The 21,928-nt window shown below is 27.0% G+C and overlaps 1 protein-coding gene across 1 annotated transcript; it reads right to left on the bottom strand.

Moving 5' to 3' along the window:
* Positions 1-13,051: 13,051 nt before the first annotated feature.
* Positions 13,052-14,952, bottom strand: LOC114924399 (B3 domain-containing transcription factor VRN1-like). Its single transcript, XM_029288857.2, has 4 exons — positions 14,788-14,952; positions 13,834-14,377; positions 13,636-13,721; positions 13,052-13,538 (listed from the first exon to the last, which is right to left on the bottom strand). The coding sequence occupies exons 1-4, from the start codon at positions 14,884-14,886 to the stop codon at positions 13,293-13,295; spliced, it is 975 nt and encodes a 324-aa protein (XP_029144690.2). The 5' UTR covers positions 14,887-14,952; the 3' UTR covers positions 13,052-13,292.
* Positions 14,953-21,928: the final 6,976 nt, after the last annotated feature.

Below are 21,928 nucleotides of genomic sequence, written 5' to 3'. Positions count from 1 at the left end.
ACTATTTTTATTCTTACATCAATAAAAATTACTTTTAATATCTTTTTTCTTTGCTAATATTTTAAATAGAATAAATTCAGACCTGCATATATATTTGAGTCGTGTTGTAAGTATTTATGAGTGAATAAGGTATAGAATAATAAAAATCAAGAAAACGAATGTATGTGAAGTAAAAAAAAATGAAAAAGAATAGTGTATCAAGAGAGAAGTGAAGATAATAAATATATTTATAGAATGTAAAAGAAGGAGTATTTTATTATATAGATTAAAATTATATAAAAAGAGTATAAATTTATTTTATAATTATTTTTTATTATATTATTGTTGTTCAAAATATGAATATTAATTTTTTCAAGTACTATTTAATCTCACAAAAAAATCTATAAATTTAGATTTTTATTATATAATTCACCGTAAAAAAAATATAATGTATGTAGTTGCACAAACAAATTTAAAAAGATTGTTGTCATTCTCTTCATAGAATGTTCGTATAGTTAAAGTACTGCACAACAATACAGGTGCCATAATAAATTAGTGCATGTAGACCATATACTTATTTATTTTATCTTTTTTTTTTAGTATTGTTGGTCAATTATTTTTTTTTTGTACAGTGTTACTTTAATTGTTTTAAAATAGGTAGAAGTTTAGGTGAAGTCGATTTCACGTGAAGTTGATACCTGAGAGCCGTTAGATGATCTGATTAATTTGACTAAATTTTCATCCAACAGCTCTCAGATATCAACTTCACGTGAAGTCGATTTCACCTGAATTTCTACCTTCAAAATATGTATGTCTTACTTAAATTTTTTAATCTATTTCCTAAATTCTCATCATCAATGTTATTTGGTATTTAGCATTATTATTATTATTATTATTATTATTATTATTATTATTATTATTATTATTATTATTATTATTATTTGTGACGGTACCTGGAATTACTATAAGAACAACGGGTTTTGAATTTTGATGACATTTTGATCCGTTTGTTTTTTTATCCCTTTTTTTTTTTTGCGGGGTAACGTAAATGAATAAAATAATTAAAAAAAGGTCAGAAGTAAATAAATAACAAGCTCCAGTTTATAATTAAACAATACATTTTTTTCTACTATTTATTACGGATGTCATTGCGTTTAGTTTAGTTTTTTCCATAGATATATTATATTCGTTCGAAAAAATAAAGCAAGTTTCTTAAATTTTTGCCCATATTTATTATTTTTGTGTAAATAATATCCTTTTATTGTAATTTGTGAAATAAAAAATAAAAAATATAAATAATAATTAAATAATAATAATTGGCATAATATATTCAAAAGATAACCGTTTTAAATAGATGTATTAAGGATACACTGAAATTAAGTTTTCGTTCTTCTGTGCACATAATCAAAATTCTAGATATATTTAAAATATCAATTTTTTGCAAACTAATATTTTTATCCAATTTTTTCCGTAATAAAATTGGTGGCGACTCTATGTTCATATTTTTCTTTTTGTCACATTCTCATTGCATGTGTAGTCCGTTTTGGACAAGTTGTGACAGTTAACATGTTATATTTGTATTATTCTTAAATGTTCCTAATTTAATTATCTAATATTACATCTCTTAAACTAAACTTGCAAAATTAATTATTCTCAGCATTTTTTTTAACATATTAAATACCTCGATCTTCAACGATTCTGTAGGACAATACTCGATCAAAATTTCTTTTTCATTCATTAATTATCTAATTATGTGAAACCAAATATCAATATGTTTCGATCTTCCATGAAACACAAGATTTTTACAAAGTACAATAGCTGACTTGTTATTACAAAATATTGTTATTGGATACTTTATTTCTTGTTCAATTTCTCAAAAATTCTTTTTACCCATCCTTCTTGCATTGCATAACTTATTGTTGCTATGTAGAGAATGCTACTAATGATTATTTTTTTGAAGACTATAAAATTACACTAAAATCAAGATGAAATGCAAATTTTGAAATACTTTTTCTTGTTTCAATATCTTCAGTCCAATCACCATCAATGTAACCAACAAGATTTATTTTAGGTGAATACTATGGTACCTATCACATTATACCTAAATTACTAAAAAGAGTAAACAAATAATATTTAATAAATTTTACATAATTTACTTTTTATTTTAAACATTTTATTTTTTACTTTAAAAGGTAAGTTAGACAATTTAGACACCATAACAAAGACACCATAGAACTCACCTTTATTTTATTAGTATATTCATAAAAAATATTACCATCATTTAAAATATCTTTGATATATTAAAGAATCCTTTCTTCCGCTTGCAAATATAGCCGTCAAAATGGGCTAAACCTATCAGGCCAGCCCATTTACCCATTTAAACGAGTTGGGTTTGCCTCTAAAATTAAGTTCATTTAAATTTCGAGTTAAACGGACCGAGTCTGATTAACCTGAAAAAAATGAGGGGTTAAATGGGCTAGTCCGCCGGCTAAACCGGCGGTCCATTTATTTATTTTTTAAAAAAATTAGCATTTTTAATTGACATTTCTCTCGATTCAACCCGAAAATTTGACCCATCAACTAAAAAATACTGTTTGTTTAAGTTTTTAACCTAAAAGTGATATTTTTTGTCAAAATATTTTTCAAAATATAAAATGAAAGGATAAATGGACCAGCCCATTTAATCCATCAGACTGACCATAAACGGTCTGAGCTGAAAAGTTATGACCCGCGAATAAAGCGAACTTAAATGGGTCAAGCCTGAATATTTCGGGCTGGCCCGTTTGACAACCCTATTTGCAAATGGTTGGTACAAGGCTCCTCCATAAATCTGCTAAGCAATCCAACTCCAAACACAATATCTTGTCTAGTTGCAGTTAAGTACCTCGGACTTCTAATCAAGCTTTTGTAATAAGTAGAATTTACTGCTCTTCCTTTATCTCCTCTCAACAACTTAAACTTTTCTTCGACCGGAGTAAGAACTGATTTGGAATGTACTATCTGAAATTTTTTCAAAATATCATTTGCATATTTCTTATGTGAAATAAAGATTCCATCATCTTTCTAAACGACTTTGATATCGAGAAAGTAAGATATCAAGCACATATCTGTTATTTCAAATTGTTTTATCATAGTCTCTTTAAATTCTGCAATTATCTTTAAATTATTACGAGTAAAGATCAAATCATCAATATAAAGGTACACTATTAAGATTTATACAGATTCAACAAACTTGATATAAAGAGTATGTTCAAATGGACATCTTCTGAAACCATTCTGAGTGAAAAAGAATAAATAATCTTCTTGTATCACGCTCTTGGTGCTTGCTTCAACCTATACAAAACTTTTTTCAATCGATAAACTTTATCTTCTTCTTCTTCTTCTTCTTCTTCAGGAATTTCATATCCTGCAAGTTGCTCAACATACACTTCTTCTAAAGTGCCATTTAAAAAATGTAGACTTAATATACATTTGATGTATTTTTCATTTCTTTTGAGCCAATAGTGAACTAATCATACGGATAGTGTCTAATCTAGTAACAGGAGCAAATACTTTAAAGTAGTAAATACTTGATTTTTGTTTGTATTCCTTAGCAACTAATCTTGTTTTGAAACGATCAATTTCACCGTTGGGATTGTACTTAGTTTTGTAAACCCACTTTACTCCAATTGACCTCTTATTGATGGTAAATCTATCAGCTCACATATGTCATTCTTTTCAATGACATGAATTTTTTATCTATTATTTTTTTCAATTGTTGTCTCTAGAGACTTCTTCAAAATTTAACGACTCACAATCTGAAAATAAAGTAAAGTTGATGATTTTTTCATCGGATGGATCATCATCACTACCAATTTCATAATCTACCAATCTAGCAGGTAGTCTACATTTTCTTTGAGGTCTTCTAGATGATTTTAGTTGTTTAGTTGTGTTAGGTTATCTTTCTTCTACTTCATCACATGAATTTACAATTATAATCGGCTGCTTTTCTGTCTTTCTGTTCCAGTCCCACGTATCTTTCTCATCAAACGTCACATTTTTTACTGATAATCACCTTCTTTAATTTTGGATTATACAGCTTGTATGCTTTTGAGTCTGTGCTATAGCCGTTAAAGATACGCGTTTTGCCTTTGTCATCTAAGTTCTTCCTTAATTTGAATGGAACATGGGTATAAGCAATACACCCAAAGACTCTGATAATGATTAATAGAAGACCTCTTTTCTCTCCAAACTTTCTCCGGAATTTTATCACGAACACTTTTCATTGGATACTTACTATATACTAAAATATGAACCGTTGTTGCGACATACATGAGTATGCTTTCTATATACTAAAATATGAGCATGCTTTATAACAATAGAAAGTATATCCAAGTATATCTACTAAAATTATTAATAAAAGTGATAAAGTACCTGCTACTACTATTGCTTGGAATCTCAACAAAACAAAGATTTGAATGCGCAATTTCAAGTAATCTTTAAGCTCTTCATGATTTTTCTATAGGAAATAGATCTCCGTACTTCTTTTTCAGTTGACAAATCTCACAAACACAATTAGAAATATGAATTTGTAGTAGACCAGAAACAAGTCTTTTTCTTGACAGGTAATTTAGGCCAGAAAAAAAATGCACAAAGTGCATATGCCACAGTCAACTATCATAAATCATTACAGAACTCATGCAAGAAGGATTAACATGTTGAATTTTCAATGGAAACATTTTGTTTGAAGTCGTCTTTGCTTTATCTATGAACCTTTTGTTGTTATCAAATATAATGCAAATATCCACTATATGTAATTATTTTATATCCGTTCTCAAATAACTGCCCCATACTCAATAAATTGTAATCAAGTTCAGGAGTATAGAAAACATCAAAAATATAATTCAGAAAATAATCATTCAATCTAATTGGTATTTGTTCTTTTCCTTCAATAAGGATCTTTGTACTATTACCAAACTTCAATAGAAAATTTTCTACCAGATATATGATTACTACAATCATTATCCAAGTATCATATATTTTTATCTTCAGCATATGAGTCACATGTAAAAAATAAAGTTTGAATATCCGGATTATCATCAGTATTTTGATGTTAATTTTTTGCAACATGTGCTTGATTATTATTCATTATTTTGATTTTGCAGTCTACCATTTTGTGTCCATATTTTCACAATGAAAGCAGTTGAAATTAGTTCGTTGTTGATAAAAATTGCCTCGACTTCTTATTTGGTTGACAAACTTGAAATTTATTCCACCTCTTTCTTGATTAGGTGGTGTAAAATTACTATAACTTCCATTCCTGTAATTGCCACGACCTCTATGTCTAGAACTTTCTCTACATCTACTTTAAAAATTGAAAGTACAGTCTCGTCCTTCTTGGTACGGTTTGATTCTGCACCATTGTTTAAATTCACTCGCCTTTTCAGGACTTCTTCAATTATTTTTCTAACTTCTCTAATATTATGCTAATATGACTTTCCATAGTTCCTTACAACTCTGTAATCATCATAGTATCCATATCGTGGGACTCTAATATTGTAGTCGCCATATGACCATACTTCATCAGCATAGTGTAAAAATTTTTTTTCCACCACTTTGCTACTGGGAATATTGCTTAACAGTTTTTGAGTTAGACATCTCGTACCTTTTATATTCTCTTTTCAAAGATGGTAACTTTGCTTTTTGAACTTTATCTATGCATTTGTATGACAGTTTTAACCTGTTTTATGCTTCTTTTGCACTTTTGGCATTTGCTATTTTGTCAATACTGTATAATATACACTTTGATAAATTTGAGACAATGCCAATTGATTTTTTTTCTATTGGGTAGTATCAACTCCTTCTTGCAAGCCCAATTCAATGAAGTTCTACAGGATCTAAGCCTTCAAATGAGTAGACATCAAAGTCTCTTAGTAATCACGTTTTTCATCTAATTTGGGACCAAACCACACAACATTAAAAGTGTTTGCTATACTGACTCCATGAACAAATAATTATGTGAGAACTCTCTCACACTTCACAAACTCTCAAATACTTGGCTCTGGATTGAACTGATATTAAATATAAGTATAATACCCATACTTTATTAGTCTTAGGACCACTCACTCACTTAAATAATACTATCATTTTTTATCTCTCAAATTCACCAACACACTGACATAGGAGAAGAGAATTTCTAACAACTCAATGTATTTTCATTCATATAGAGATATGATTAAAGTAAATGTGTTCAAGCCTTTATATGGGCAAAGTTTTATAATAAAATAATAATTTTTATAATAACTAAGTACAGTGGTAATATTTCATGAAGTTAGTAAAAAATTTTACTAGTCAAGTTATTTATTCAAATTTGCTTCAAATCCTTTAGATTTAGTCATCAACGTGAAGCTTTCAATCATGATTCTTCGCTCTTCATAAATATTGTGTTGTCTTGCACTAGAAAAATAACTTGGATTCTTGTCCGTTTTTACCACCTTCTAATTTAAGATACAACTTGGTTTCCAATTCCAATTCAATTTGATTTTGAATTTTTTCAATGTTCTAGAATGTTGTATTTGTATTTTTCTTAAATATTATTGATTTAATTATCTAACATCTTTGTCTGTTTTTATTTTTCGATATTTTCATAAGTAATAATCTATTATCAAACACACTAAGATTTGGTTTAGTAAAATTTTTTAAAAAGGTATAAAAGTATAAGCACTTTATTTTATATTTAGTAAATAAAAAAATTATGTGAGTGTATTTGTAATTTTTAAAAGTTTAAAGTACTTTTGAAAGCATTTAAAAAAATTTAAAATTTGTTTATATTTATCAAAATTAAAAAAATTAGTATAATTTTATATATTAATTAATATTTAAATTTAATTCATACATTAATATTTATTATAATATTTTTAAATTTTAAAAATTATTTTACCAAACCCACTTGTTATTACTTATATTTATTAAAAATTATTTTTAATTTATTAAATATAAATACTACCATTTTTAAAAAGTTATATTTAAAACTAATTTTTATAAATTACTTTTAAAAAATAAAAATTTTATCAAATCAAGCCTAACTTAACTCAATTGATCATTACTATTCACCTTTTATTCTATGTACTAACATTTATCGTGCTATTCCATTATGCCTCTGTTTTGTTTCTTTCCATGTGCACCTTCTTCTTTTGTTTAGTTTGTCTAATGACATTTCATATTATCATTTCAAAAATATTTGATAACAAAGAGAAAAATTAAACAAAAATAGTTATAAGATAAATTTTGACTATTTTTTATTATTTTTCTAATAACACCATCATCAATTAACGTTATATAACTCTGCAATCAATTATGAAAAAATCTGTCCTAACTTTTTTTTTAATTTATTAAATTATATTAAATATATATTAAAATTATTTATATATATAATACATATGAAAATGTAAATTTTATATTAAAAATAAAGTAAAATATATATAACTTATTTTAGTACTCACTTGTTATTTTTTTAATTTAATTGTTATTCCGTTTGCTATGGCTTCTTCTAGCTGTCAACAAAACAAGCACTTTCCTTCTATTTCTACTTCTACTGTGATTTATTTTTTTAAGATTATTCTCAAACAAGATCTTCAAGATGAAGTCTTTGTAAGCATTTTCTCGTCTTCTCCATCTCCTCTTTTATTTTTTTCTTAATCTGTTTATCTTTTGAGATATTGTTTAGTTAACAAAAAATTTCTCTCTTTATTCCTCTATATATATAATTTTTTTCGTTTATAAACATTTTTTTCATAAAACAACACACATGCATGGCTTCTTAGCTGCACATATAGTAATAGTAAGCTCCTTCTTCTTGTTATCTAGATCATTTTGTAGCAGAAGTACATAAAAAATAAAAAATACATAAGATAAATGAAAACCTAAAAACATATTTGTTAGTCGTTATATTTTATGTACTCCATATATATTTGTACTACAAAATTAATTACGATTAAATTACATTATTATTAATGAAAAATGATCTAAATAACACTTTTACTAATCAAGATTAGGAAATATCATAGGACATATTGGGGTGATTTGAAAAATTATCATATTCATCATCATTTTTCGTTATGCATGAGTTCTGATTTGTTATTACTAATTTGATCTCTACTAATTTTTATGTTGGACAATCCCGTCCTTTTACATTTTTTTTTATTTTACTCCTAGTCTCTAACTATGCAAATAATGCTGCAAAATAGCTTCTCGAAATTTGAAATTAGTCTCTCCTTTAAAATAGGTAAAAGATTAATCTTTACCTACATACAAAATTTAGGACTAATATATTTGGACTATTTTACTGCACTATTTATAATTATTAGGAAAGGATGAATTGGGAGTTTAATGTTATTATTATAAGAAGATGATAACCGAAAATCGTTAAATAGTTTGATATATTTGACTAAACTATTTAATATAATATATGTCAACATCTTGGTGAAGACATACTAATGTGTGTCACCTTATTGTTATTATGGTTGCTAACGCCAAGTTCATAACATTGCAGAAATTACCAATAACGTTCACTGAAAAATATGGTTCTGCCCTATCAAACCCATTGTATCTTAACCCTCCGGATGATACTGAATGGAGAGTAGATTGGACTAATCATGATGGTGAAATTTTGTTTAAAAAGGGTTGGAAAGAATTTGTTGCATATTACTCTCTTGATCATGGCCATTTGTTATGGTTTGAGTATAATACTAGAACTTCTCACATTAAAGTACACATATTTGACATGAGTTGCCTCCAAATAGAGTATCTGCCAATGATCAAATCAAAGAGCAGCTGCCACGCAGGGGTCAGCAACAGCCCGTAAAAAGGCCAGAAGAACCAAAACTAGAGATGTGGATAGCAGTCCTAACACCCAAAACATGAGACTTAACCAGGGATGGCAGAAGAAAAGATTGTATGAACCATTGCCAAGAGATGTCTAGGGCCAACTGAGGAAAAAACTGAGAGCACTAGTGTCATCTGCTTCTAAAGGTAGACAGTTGAGAAATGACACACAAATCAGGGATTTGGAAAGAAGCCTCAGTTTGCACGATATTAAATCCAAAGAAAAAAACCATGAGATGCCAGTCTCTGTCAATCAAGATTCTAATGGTATGTATCTCACAATTAGATCATCCTTTTCTTTTGTGGATTCAACTGTTGTTTTTGAGTTACAATTTGTAACTGTTTTTTGTACATTATAGTGGTAGTTTCTGATTCTTTGTTTCATATGTACAAGGCAAAAGGAATAGAGAAAAAGATTCTTTATCTTCTGTTAGGCCCTATCCTACAAGACCTGAATCTCTGAAAGAAGCTAAGAAGTTTAAGTGGGAAAAACCCTCTTTCATCATCAAGATAACGCAACGGTCACAATCGAGAGCACCATGTGTAAGTATAGGTTAATACATATATCCATGTTGAAAATTATGTATCATGTGAACTTCCATGTGCTATCATTCTTTTAAACTTTGTGTCTTATTTCTAACCAAGATGACATAAATATATATGATGTGCTGCAGTACTTTCCAACTAAATTCTTCAGAAAGTATTTTGAAAATAACCCCCAAAATGCAAATATAAGATTTGGAAAGAAGTTGTTCCCTGCTAAGTTGATTTGTAGGCCATCATCATGTGATGCCTTTATCTCTGCTGGTTGGAACCTTTTTGCTTGAGCTAGTAAATTACAAGCCGGAGATGTTTGTTTGTTTAAGCTCATTAATAGAAAAGATCCGGTGCTTGATGTTCATATTTGTAGTCGACAACGCTGCGGTAAGGCAATTGTTTAGGAATTCTTAAGCCGTGTTATTCTGTAAAAAATTAAGATATGAGTACAACATTGAAAACATAATTAACTTTAAAAATGGAATAAAATTTAGCATTATCCTCGTTAAAAAAAATTATATTAAAAATTAATTGACCCCGTGTTTGACTTGGAATCCATTTTAAAATCTTTAATTCTTCCCTTCCTTAAAACATTTATAGTAGCAGAATTCCAATCTCAAGAAAATTATTGTTAGTTTTGGCTAAAAATGTAGTTAGCTTATGAATGCAGTGACTATGTATTTGGTCCTTAATGTAACCACAATTTGTTGTACAAACTAATCTTATGCTAAAATTTGTGTTGTCTCCAACTCTATAGATATAACTTGTATCCAAAACTCTCCACAAGTAAAATTCATGCTAATTTTTTACAATTCTGTTATGGTATCAGAGTCACTTTTTAAACCAGTGACTCATGGGATTCAGCTCTTCAAAGAAGTTAAGGAGCTCAACTCACAGAATCCCTCTTTTATAGTCAAGATAAGAGACAGTGATCCAAAGAGATCAAGGCCTGTAAGTTTATTTCGATATATTTTATCGATGACAAAACATAATATGCCATGCAAACTTCTGAGTGCTAGTTTATACTTAGTTTTACAAATTGTAAGTTTATAATTATTTTTTACCATACTGATTCAAAAATGGGATGTGATGCAGTATTTATCAGCTATCTTTTACAGAAAGTATTTTAAAAAGAATCAGCAGGATGTAAAGTTACAATTCGAAAAGAAGTCGTGGCCTGCTACGATAATCTACAACCGTCATCGAAAAACACCTTTATTTCGGCTGGTTGGAACTCTTTTGCTAGAGCCAGTAAATTAGAAGTTGGAGATGTTTGTGTTTTTGAGCTCGTCAATGAAAAAGATCTGTTTGATGTTCATATTTGTAGAACCCAATGCTAGACTAATGTATTATAACTCCAGAACTAAGAGCTCATAATTCTTAAATAAGGTTAATTTCGTGAAGAATGTATCACCTTTTTTTTTCTTTTTTGTTGAATCAAACTTCTACCGTATCCAATCCTTTTTGGTTTGGACCAGTTATATATATGTATGAACCGAGTGTTTTGATTTTATTTCTTGTTTTGTCTCTTCATGGTTGCATTGTTATCTTCTCAAAGTGAAAGACAAGGTTCGTTGTGTTTGGTATAAGGATAAAAAAAATGAGGCAGACTTTTTCATGGATTTGATTCAAAATTGTAATTTACCTATGAATCTAATCCATGAACGCAGTAAAATAGTATATCATAAAAAAGATTGAAGATTAATAAAATATAAAATAATTATAATTTCAATATTTGTAAGATTTTTTTTAGAATACTAATATATACTAAATTTGTGCTTTCTATTTGGAGAGAAACTTTTTTTTATTTATCAAATAAAATTTATAAAAATTGAAGAGGTTAAGAATTCTTTTAAAATAATTTGAGTCTTTTCCAAATTTAAGAACCTTATTGATACATTAAAGATAAAACCATTTTTAACTACCACTAGCATTTTAATCCCCTGTAATTAAGAGTTCAAACATAGTTTTTGGTTTATCACTTCTTTGGCTGTCATCTTCTTTCGCTTTTTGGTTTATCACTTCTGTGAACAAGAAGAATATCCATGGCTTCCTCTAGTTTCCAAAGAAACAAGCATTCTCCTTCCTCTGTGATCTGTTTCTTCAAGATTGTTCTCAGACAAAGCCTTGAAGATGGAAACCTTGTAAGCATTTTCTTCACTACATATCCTCTTTACTTATAATATTATTTAATGCATGCATTTCTCTTTGTGAATTTTCCCTTGTAAAGGTTTCTTCATTTATGCTTATTACTAAGACTAGTTTCATACTTTCATTTGAATTGCAGAAGTTTCCAAAAGAGTTCAGTATGAAATACGGTGACGGTGTTCCAAATCCAGTGTATCTGAAGCCTCCAGATGGCACTGCATGGAAGATAGATTGGTCTGAGTATGATGGTGCGATTCAATTTGAAAATGGTTGGAAAGAATTTGCTTCATATTACTCTTTGGATCATGGCCATATGATGTGGTTTGAGTACAATAAAACTTCTAAAACATTGTAGTACACATTTTTGACATGACTTGCCTTGAAATAGACTATCCTTCCTTGGATCACATCGGCGATGACGATTCGATTGAGATCTTGAATGAACTGCCGCCACGAGGGCCGGCCGAGGAAAACAGAGAAAGCAGCACCAAAGACACCATCTGCTTGTACAAGTAAAATGTTCACAAGTTCTGCCCAAACTATAGTGAAATGGTGCCCTGAAATAGACTATCCTTCCAAGAACCACATTGATGATGACAACATGGTTAAGGTTGAGAATGAACCGCCACGAAGAGGCCGAGGCCGGCCGAGGAAAAAATTGAAAGCAGCAGCAGAAGTATCATCTCCTTCTACAAGTAAAATATTGAGGAGTTCTGTCAAAACTGGAGATGTAGAGGCCCTGATAAACAAAACTGGATGCAGTGTTGCAAGAATGAAGAAGCTAGTCAATCTGAAAAGACAGGTCTTAAGATGCCAACAATTCAAAGTGCCAGAGTTGATCCTGATAGTATGTAATTTCATGATCAATTCATCCTTTTATTTTTGTAGTTTCTAATGTATTCCTTTGTGGCTAAAATGCATAAGTCATAGTTACAAATTCACCAAATAGGTAGCGTACGCATATATTCCACATAAAATATTTTACATATGGCGTATTGCATTTCATGTAACTATGCAATAACTATCTTATTGTTCTTAGGCTGTGTTTAAATTTCGTTCAAATGAATAAAAATTATTGTGTTGTTTGAAGCTTGAACTTAGCTACAAGTAACTTCTATGCAAATTTTTATGGTGCACATGTAAAGTTGTTCAAGAAGCAAGGAAGTCCAAGTCAAATAATCCCTCTTTCTTAACCAAGATTAGGCAAACTCAACTCTCTGGATCTTCACCAGTAAGATTGTGTATTGTAATGGACATATTCTCAACAAATTTGACAGAACTTATGGACATATTCATACCTATATCTTACATAAAGTAAGCAAAATTAACTTTTATTTTACGTTTGTTTAAATATGGCATAATAAACTTGTACCAATTTACCAATTATTCCAATACAATGAAAGTTATTTACATTGGAATTCTGTATGGAATTACTGCAACTCTGCAAATAATTAGTAACTTCCTAAAAAAAGTGACAAGTATAATAAATGAGGGAGAATGAGTGAAATAGGATCCAAACCATAAATTGCTTTGAAAATAAGTAGTTGGGCAACTTTTGATTAGGTACTTTGTCCAAATAACATCTTATACTACCAACAATATATAATTCTACATGCATGGATCACTGATATATTTATAGTTATGGTAGTAAGGAGATAACACTGCAATGCAACCATTTAGTATGATGAAAACTATGACTCTGTTACAAACTCTTGATCCCTGAACATACTCCATTGATCTGCAACACAAGTAAGCAAAGCCATTCACTAATCATGGCTTCGACGAATATGAACCTGAAGATCTGGACGTTGTCTGTTAATGAGCTCAAAGATACAAACATCTCCGGCTTTTAAGTTATTTTCTTCAAGGAACAAGCGCCAACTAGAGATAAGAGCAGTCTTCCTATATGGATAATAGATCAATGTTGCATGCCACTGCTTCTTTCCAACTCGTAGAATTGCATACTTCTTCGTGTTCTCGAAGTACATTCTGAAGAAACAAACTGGAAGATTCTGCAATCATATCAGAATAGTTCATCATCATGGTTCACAACAGTCTCAATTTTGCATGACATACAAAGTTTGCACAGAGATAAATGAATCAACTTACTGCTGGTGATCCTGTTTGGTGCATTTGCTTAATCTTTATGACAAAAGAAGGATTTTTCGACTTGAACTTCTTTGCTTCTCTAATAACTTCAGATGTGTACCATAACCATAAACAAGGTATTTATGCATTTTAGCAACAAAGAAAATAAAAAAAAGTAGAATCCAAAAAATGAAAGAATGATGAGATTATGAAACAGACCATCCATATCTGGTATGGCACGTTGAACTATTGGCAGCTTAAGATCTGCTGTCTCTTCAGATTGAGCATCTTTTTCATTCTCGACATGCAGCTTCAAGTTTTGTGTATTGGGATTTTTATCTATATCTTTAGTTTTGATGGCACTTTTCATTATTTTGCTTGTAGAAGCACGTGATTGCTTTGGTTCTGCTATCACTTTTTTCTTCGGCCGGCCTCGACCTCGGCCCCTTCGTGGCGGCGGTTCATCCAAAATCTCAACCGAGTTGTCATCTCCGATTTGGCCATTGGAAGGATAATCAATTTCGAGGGCACTCATGTCGAATATGTTTACTTTGATGTTAGAAGTTCCATTGTACTCAAACCACAACACATGACCATTCTCCAAAGTGTAAAATGTAGCAAACTCTTTCCAACCCTTTTCAAACAAAATCTCACCATCACGATTAGTCCAATCTATTCTCCATTCAGTGCCATCTGGAGGCTGGAGTTGCACTGGATTTGGCATATCACCACCATATTTCCTACAGAACTTGTTTGGTATTTTCTGCAATGCCAATGAAACTGTTGTTGGTAACCATACTTAGCAAAACTCACAATCATAACACAAAATTGGCCAGATAAACAAAACTTGATTCGACTCACTCTATTTGTATTACTCAACCTCTTAACAACCTTATAAGAATTATCCTTCCCTAACAGCAGCTTTGTTGATTCAGTTACTACTCTAACTAACTAACTAAATAACAATAAAAAATTCAAAACTAAAAAACATAAATATTGAGGAGCATATTATGCTGGTAAGAAAAGAAACCATGCATGTGTGTGATTGTTACCTCACATAGAAAATTTGACAAAAATAGTGAAACACGAGAAGTATACATGAAAAAATTTTGTATGTGTAAAATAAAAACAGTGAAAGATAAAAAGAGGACAGGAAGGGAAGAAAATTCTCACAAGATATCCATCATCAAGGCTTTTTCCGAGAACAATCTTAAAGAAACGGATAGCAGTAAAAAGAGAATTCTTGTTTCTTTGAAAGTTAGAGGAATCCATAGTTATGGATATTCTTCTTATTCACAAAGAATCAATGGATATCTTAAATAAGAAGACAACATATAAAAAAAAAACAAAATAAAGTTCTTTTCTTAAATTTCAGGTTTAATTTTTGGATTTTAAATTTAATTTAAATAAAAAATTAAAAAGAACAAAATTAAATTTTCTATTATGTGCTTGAATTTCATACGGAATTTCATTTTTTTATTTTTATATTTTAAGTAATTTAAACAAAAAAGGATAAAAATCAAAATAAGATTTTTTGAATGTGTCTAAATTTCATACATAATTCTAAGTTTTATAACTATAATAAAATATTTTTAAATATCACTTTTGATCTATACCGTTACTAAACTAATTTAAAATTAAACTTGCATGAGAAATCATTTTTAAAGTAATACTGGTATGTAGTATAGTAACAAAAAAGGTATCATTTTCGTAATTCATTAAACCTATTAATAAAGCTAGATAATGCTTATTTTTTTGGAAGCTAAAAAAAGTTATAGCCAATAATGATTTTCTTGTTCACAACCTAGATTTCAGGCATAATTTTTGAATCGCACGTTTAATTTAGACAAAAAATTGAAAAAGAATATAATAAGGTTTCTGTTGTAATGTGCTTAAATTTCTTACTGAGTCCCATTTTTTTTATTTTTAATTTTTAAGTAATTTGAATAAAAAATGATAAAAATTAAAATAAAATTTGTTGAATGTGCCTAAATTTTAGATATAATTCTTGAATTCTATAACTCTAATAAAATATTTTTTATGTATCATTTTTTACCTCTACAGTAATTAAGCTCAATTAAAATTAAAACTTGCATTAAATATTAACTTTTTAAGTGATACTAGTTTGGTATTTGTAAAAGAGATCGTATCATTTTCATAATTCATTAAACCTATTAAATAAACCTAGATGATGATTGTTTTTTTCGAAACTAGAAAAAGTCATAGCCATGAATGTTCTTCTTGTTCACAAAAAAACAGTGGATATCTTAAAGGGAACTACTCACATAAAGACGCTTAAAAGGCCTTTTTTTAAAGATATTTTTTTAATAATTAAAATTCAACCTATATAATTGATCAAATTGTGTTATTTTTGTCAAAATTAGATAAAATAAATCGGTTTGACCGAAAAATTGATAAACCAAATCTTGAACCAATTTAAATTAATATTTTTTATGAAAATGACTATAATACTCCTATTATGGAAAATGACTTAAAATATTTCTATTATATATTTTAAAAACTCTAAATCCTAATTTTTCTCTTCTCTCTATGCCATCATTGAATTAGAATTTAGGATTTTCAAAATTAATATATATAATAAAAATATTTTAGTCATTTTTTATAATAAGAGTATTATAGCTATTTTCTATAAAAAAAAGAATATTAATTTAGATCGATTCAAGATTTGATTTATCGGTTTTTCAGTCAAATAAGTTTGTTTGGTCTACTTTTGTCAAAAATAATACAATTTAATCGATTATATAGGTTAAATTTTAATTATTAAAAAGCGTCTTTAAAAAAAAACGTTTTAAGCGTCTTTATGTGAGTGGCTCCCTATCTTAAATAAGAAAATAATATATAAAAAAGAACAAAATAAAGTTCTTTCTATGGGCATAGATTTTAGTCATAATTTCAAGATTTTGCATTTAATTTAATTTAAATAAAAGATTGAAAAGAACAAAATTAAGTTTCCTATTATGTGTTGAGTTTCATTTTTTTCTATTTTTACATTTTAAGTAATTTGGACAAAAAATGATAAGAATCAAAATAAGATTCTTTGAATGTGCCTAAATTTCATACATAATTCTTAAGTTTCATAACTCTAATAAAATATTTTTTAGATATCAGTTTTGATCTATATAATAACTAAACTCATTTAAAATTAAAATTTGCATGAGAAATTATTTTTAAAGTGATACTGATACGTGGTAGCAGTAACGAAAAATTGTATCATTTTCATAATCAGTTAAACCTATTAAAGTTCAGTTTAGGTAAATAGCTTAATTAAACTCCTTTTAAAAAATAACTTAAATAATAAATAGTAGTTATATTAAAAGTAGCTTATAAATAAGTTATTTTGTGTTTGAATTTTTAGTTTTAAAAGTGTTTATTTTATAGAAATGTGATAAAAAATAGTAGTATTATGAGAGAAATCATTTTTTTAATTTCTATATAAGCTCCTAAATAGCTTCTTAGAAAGCTGCAATTTGGTTTTGAAATTTGCACCAAACATTAATACTACTACTTTTCATAAGTTAAAAGCTCAAAAAAATTACTTTTAAAGTTTACCAAAGTTAGATGATACTTGTTTTTTTTTTGGAAGCTAGAAAAAGTCATAGCCAAAAATAATTTTTTTGTTGGGAAAAAATAAGAAAATATCTCTAATAAGTAGACAACATATAAAAAAGAATAAAAATAAGGTCTTTGTACTCGCTAAATTTCAGGCATAATTTTTGAATTCCACATTTAATTTAAACAAAAAATTAAAAAAAGAACAAAATAAAGTTATATTATGTACCTAAATTTCATATTGAGTTCCACTTTTTTCTATTTCTACTTTTTAAGTAATTTGAATAAAAAATGATAAAAATCAAAACAAGATTCGTTGAATGTGCCTAAAATTCAGACATAATTCTTGAATTATATAACTCTAATAAAATATCTTTTAGGTATCACTTTTGACTTATTCAATAACTAAACTTATCTGAAATTAAAATTTGTATTAAATATTATTTTTTAAGTGATACTGATATAGTATCAATAACGAGAGACTGTATCATTTTCATAATTCATTAAACTTATTAAATAAAGTTAGATAATATTTATTTATTTATTTTTTTATTTGAAGTTAGAGAAAGTCATAGCCATGAATATTTTTCTTGTTCACAAAGAATCAGCGGACATCTCTAATAAAAAGACAACATATGAAAAGAACAAAATAAGGTTCCTTCTATACGCATAGATTTCAGGTATAATTTTTGGATTTTACATTTAATTTAAACAAAATTAAAAAAAATAAAATAAAATTTTTTGTTATATGTCTAAATTTCATATCTGAGTCTCACTTTTTTCTATTTCTACTATTTAAGTAATTTGGACAGAAAGTAAAAAAATAAAATAAGATTCGCTGAATGTGTCTAAATTTTAGATAATAAGTGAATATCTCTAATAAAACGACAACATATAAAAAAATAAAATAAAGTTCCCTTTATGCGCATTGATTTAAGGTATAATTTATGAAAAATATTTAATTTAAATAAAAATAAAAAATAAAATAAGGTTCCTCTTATATATGTGCCTAAATTTTATATTGAGCCTCACATTTTTTTTATTTTTATTTTTTAAGTAATAAATGATAAAAATCAAAATAAAATTATTTGAATGTGTCTAAATTTTATACATAATTTTTTAGTTCTATAATTTTAATGAAATATTTTTTAGGTATCATTTTTTACCTGTATAGTAACTAAACTAATTTAAAATTAAAACTTGCATTAGAAATCATTTTTGAAGTAATAAGGATATGTGGTATCAGGAGCAAGAAATTATATCATTTTCTTAAGGTTTAATTACTTTGTTGGTCCCTATAATTTCGTAAAATTTTTAATTAGGTCACTATATTTTTTTCCTTTTAATTGAGTCCTTGCACTAACTTTTTTTTTCTTGGGTTCCTACACTTTTTTTTCCTTTTATTTGGTCCCTACACCAATTTTTTTTAGTTAGGTCCCTGTACAATTATGCCAATTACAGCTAAGAGTGACCTAATTGAAAAAAAATTGGTGCAGGAACCAATTAAAAGGAAAAAATGTATAAAGACCTAATTGAAAATTTTGCGAAACTATAAGGACCAATAGAATAATTAAATCTTTTCTTAATCCATTAAACCTATTAAATAAAGTGGGTCTTTTTTTGCGCTAGATTTCTGACATAATTTCTAAATTTTACATTTAATTTAGATAAAAAAAATTTGAAAAAAAATAAAATAAGGTTCTTAATTAGTATGCCCATAGATTTCAGACACAATTTTTGAAAATATTTAATTTAGGCAAAAAATTAAAAAAATAAAAGAAAATTCTTTGTTATGTGCCTAATTTTATTTTGAGTCCCACTTTTTTTTTATTTCTACCTTTAAATAATAAATAATAAAAATTAAAATAAGATTCTTGAAATGTAACTAAATTTTATACATAATTCTTGATTTCCATAATATTAATGAAATATTTTTTAAGTATTACTTTTAACCAGTACTGTAACTAAACTCATTTAAAATTAAAATTTACATTGGAAATCATTTTTGAACTAATACTGATTTGTGGTATTAGTAACGAGAAACTATATCATTTTTTTAATCCATTAAACCTATTAAATAAAGAAGGTAATTCTATGCGCTAGATTTCAGACATAATTTCTAAATTTCACATTTAATTTAGACAAAAAAACATCGAAAAAGAACAAAATAAGGTTCCTAATATGCGTATACATTTCACGCATAATTTCTAAAAAATATTTAATTTAGACAAAAAATTAAAAAGAATAAAATAAGATGACTTGTTATGTGCCTAAATTTTATATTGAATTTCACTTTTTTTCTATTTTTATTTTTTAAGTAATAAATGATAAAAATCAAAATAAAATTCTTTAAATGTGCCTAAATTTTATACATAATTTTTTAGCTTCATAGTTTTAATGAAAAGTTTTTTAGGCATCACTTTTGACTTATACAATAACTAAATACATTTAAAATTAAAACTTGTATTGAAAATCATTTTTGAGGTGATATCGACATATGGTATCAGGGATGAGAAACCATATCATTTCCTTAATCTATCCCTTAAACCTATTAAACAAAGGGATTCTTTCTATGCGTTAGATTTCAGACATAATTTCTAAATTTCACATTTAATTTAGACAAAAAATTGAAAAAGAATAAAATAAAATTTCCAATATGCGCATAGATTTCATGCATAATTTCTGGAAAACATTTAATTTAGACAAACAATTGAAAAAGAATAAAATAACGTTTCTTGTTATGTACCTAAATTTTATACTGAGTTTTACTTTTTTCTATTTCTATCTTTTAAGTAATAAATGATAAAAATAAAAATAAGATTCATTAAATGTGCTAAAATTTCATATATAATTTCTTGAGTTCTATAATGTTAAGGAAATATTTTTTAGGTAACACTTTTGATTTGTAAATTAACTAAACTCGTTTAAAATTAAAACTTGTATTTGGAAATCATTTTTAAAGTGTTACTAATATGTGGTATTAGTAACAAGAAACTATATCATTTTCAAAATCTATTAAACCTATTAAATAAAGAGGGTTTTTTTATGCGCTAGATTTCAGACATAATTTTTAAATTTCACATTTAATCTTGACAAAAAAATTTTAAAAAGAACAAAATAAGGTTCCTAATATGTGCATAGACTTCAGGCACAATTTTTTGAAAACATTTAATTTAGACAAAAAAATTGAAAAAAAATAAAATAAAATTCCTTGTTATGTGCCTAAATTTTATAATGAGCCTCACTTTTTTTTCTATTTCTACTTTTTAATTTATAAATGATAAAAATTAAAATAAGATTTTTTGAATGTGTCTAAATTTCATACATAATTTTTGAGTTCCATCATTTTAATGAAATATTTTTTAGGTTTCACTTTTGATCTGTATAGTAACTAAATTCATTTAAAATTAAAACTTGCATTAAAAATCATTTTTGAAGTGATACTGACAGTGGTATCAATAATGAAAAACCATATCATTTTCTTAATCCACTAAACCTATTAAATAAAGTGGGTCTTTCTATACGCTAAATTTCAGACATAATTTCTAAATTTCACACTTTATTTAGACCAAAAAATTGAAAAAGAACAAAATAAGATTCCTAATATACGCATAAATTTTAGGTACAATTTCTGAAAAAATTTTAATTTAGACAAATAATTGAAAAAAAATAAAATAAGATTCCTTGTTATGTGCCTAAATTTTATAATGAGTCTCACTTTTTTTTCTATTTTCTACTTTTTAATTTATAAATAATAAAAAAATTTATATTTTTCAATTCCCTAATAACAGAGACGTTTTTTATATTTTTGTTAACTTCTTTAATTTATATATAGAGTTTAATTTTTATGTAAAGACAATGTAAAATATTTTATACAGTCGAACAATTACAATTATTTTTTAAATGATTATTTATTATGCAGTTAATATTAAAAATAGTTCTTTTTATTAATATAACATTATATAATTAAATTCACACGTAAAATAATTTTACAATTATAATGTATCAAAATTAAATTCTTTATATACCATGCCTTTTATTTGACGACAGAAGTAATCAAATGCTTTGATTTAACATATAATTAACAAATTTATTTTATGCTATTTTTTATTAAAAATTAAAAATATTTAGTTTGTTGTCTTTTTTTTTTTCTATTGACTATATATTGTCTATTAAATAAAATTATTGATCATGGAGCATAACTCATAAAGATTAGGGAATAAATTTTCTTAATTTTTTTAATTATTTAATAAAATATTTTTATTATTTAATATTTTTTATATTTTTATTCTATTTAAAAATATAATACGAGAGATCACCATATTATTAAATAATAAAAAAAAATGAGAGGATTCGAAGCCAGTGACTATGAAAAAAATTGTCAAATTAATAAACTACAGCCAACTATAATTAATATCTCATGAATGTTTATGAAAGCACCATGTTATTATTATGTTTATGTTTTATACTATTTATTCATATTCTGGTCTAAAATTTAGTTAGGCCATGCTTAAAATTATTAGAATTTCAGTCTATAGAACCAGAGTTTACCTTTCACTCTAAAATCTGTCTGACTTTGTATAGGTCAGTCCACAAAATGCCTATTTAGTCTGATTTATTTAAATAAGATGAATACCAACCAACTCTTATTATCTTTTTTATTCTTCTAAAAAAAGAGATGTTAACAATCTTCCTAGTAAAAGAGAATAACAAACTTATCATCAAAAGTGGAACTACTCAAAAG

The sequence above is a fragment of the Arachis hypogaea genome, chromosome 9, assembly GCF_003086295.3.
Source record: "Arachis hypogaea cultivar Tifrunner chromosome 9, arahy.Tifrunner.gnm2.J5K5, whole genome shotgun sequence".
In the NCBI taxonomy this organism is placed as follows: Eukaryota; Viridiplantae; Streptophyta; class Magnoliopsida; order Fabales; family Fabaceae; genus Arachis; species Arachis hypogaea.
Note: the sequence above shows the minus strand (reverse complement) of the source record. Positions and strands in the feature narration are given on the sequence as shown.

What these genes read in the sequence shown, in the direction of transcription:
- LOC114924399 (XM_029288857.2), bottom strand. Translation starts at nt 14,886, where the DNA reads ATGGATTCCTCTAACTTTCAAAGAAACAAGAATTCTCTTTTTACTGCT. An exon ending in TGCCATACCAGATATGGATG is followed by an intron (nt 13,722 to 13,833) that starts GTCTGTTTCATA and finishes ACACATCTGAAG; the next exon opens with TTATTAGAGAAGCAAAGAAG. An exon ending in ACCAAACAGGATCACCAGCA is followed by an intron (nt 13,539 to 13,635) that starts GTAAGTTGATTC and finishes ATATGATTGCAG; the next exon opens with AATCTTCCAGTTTGTTTCTT.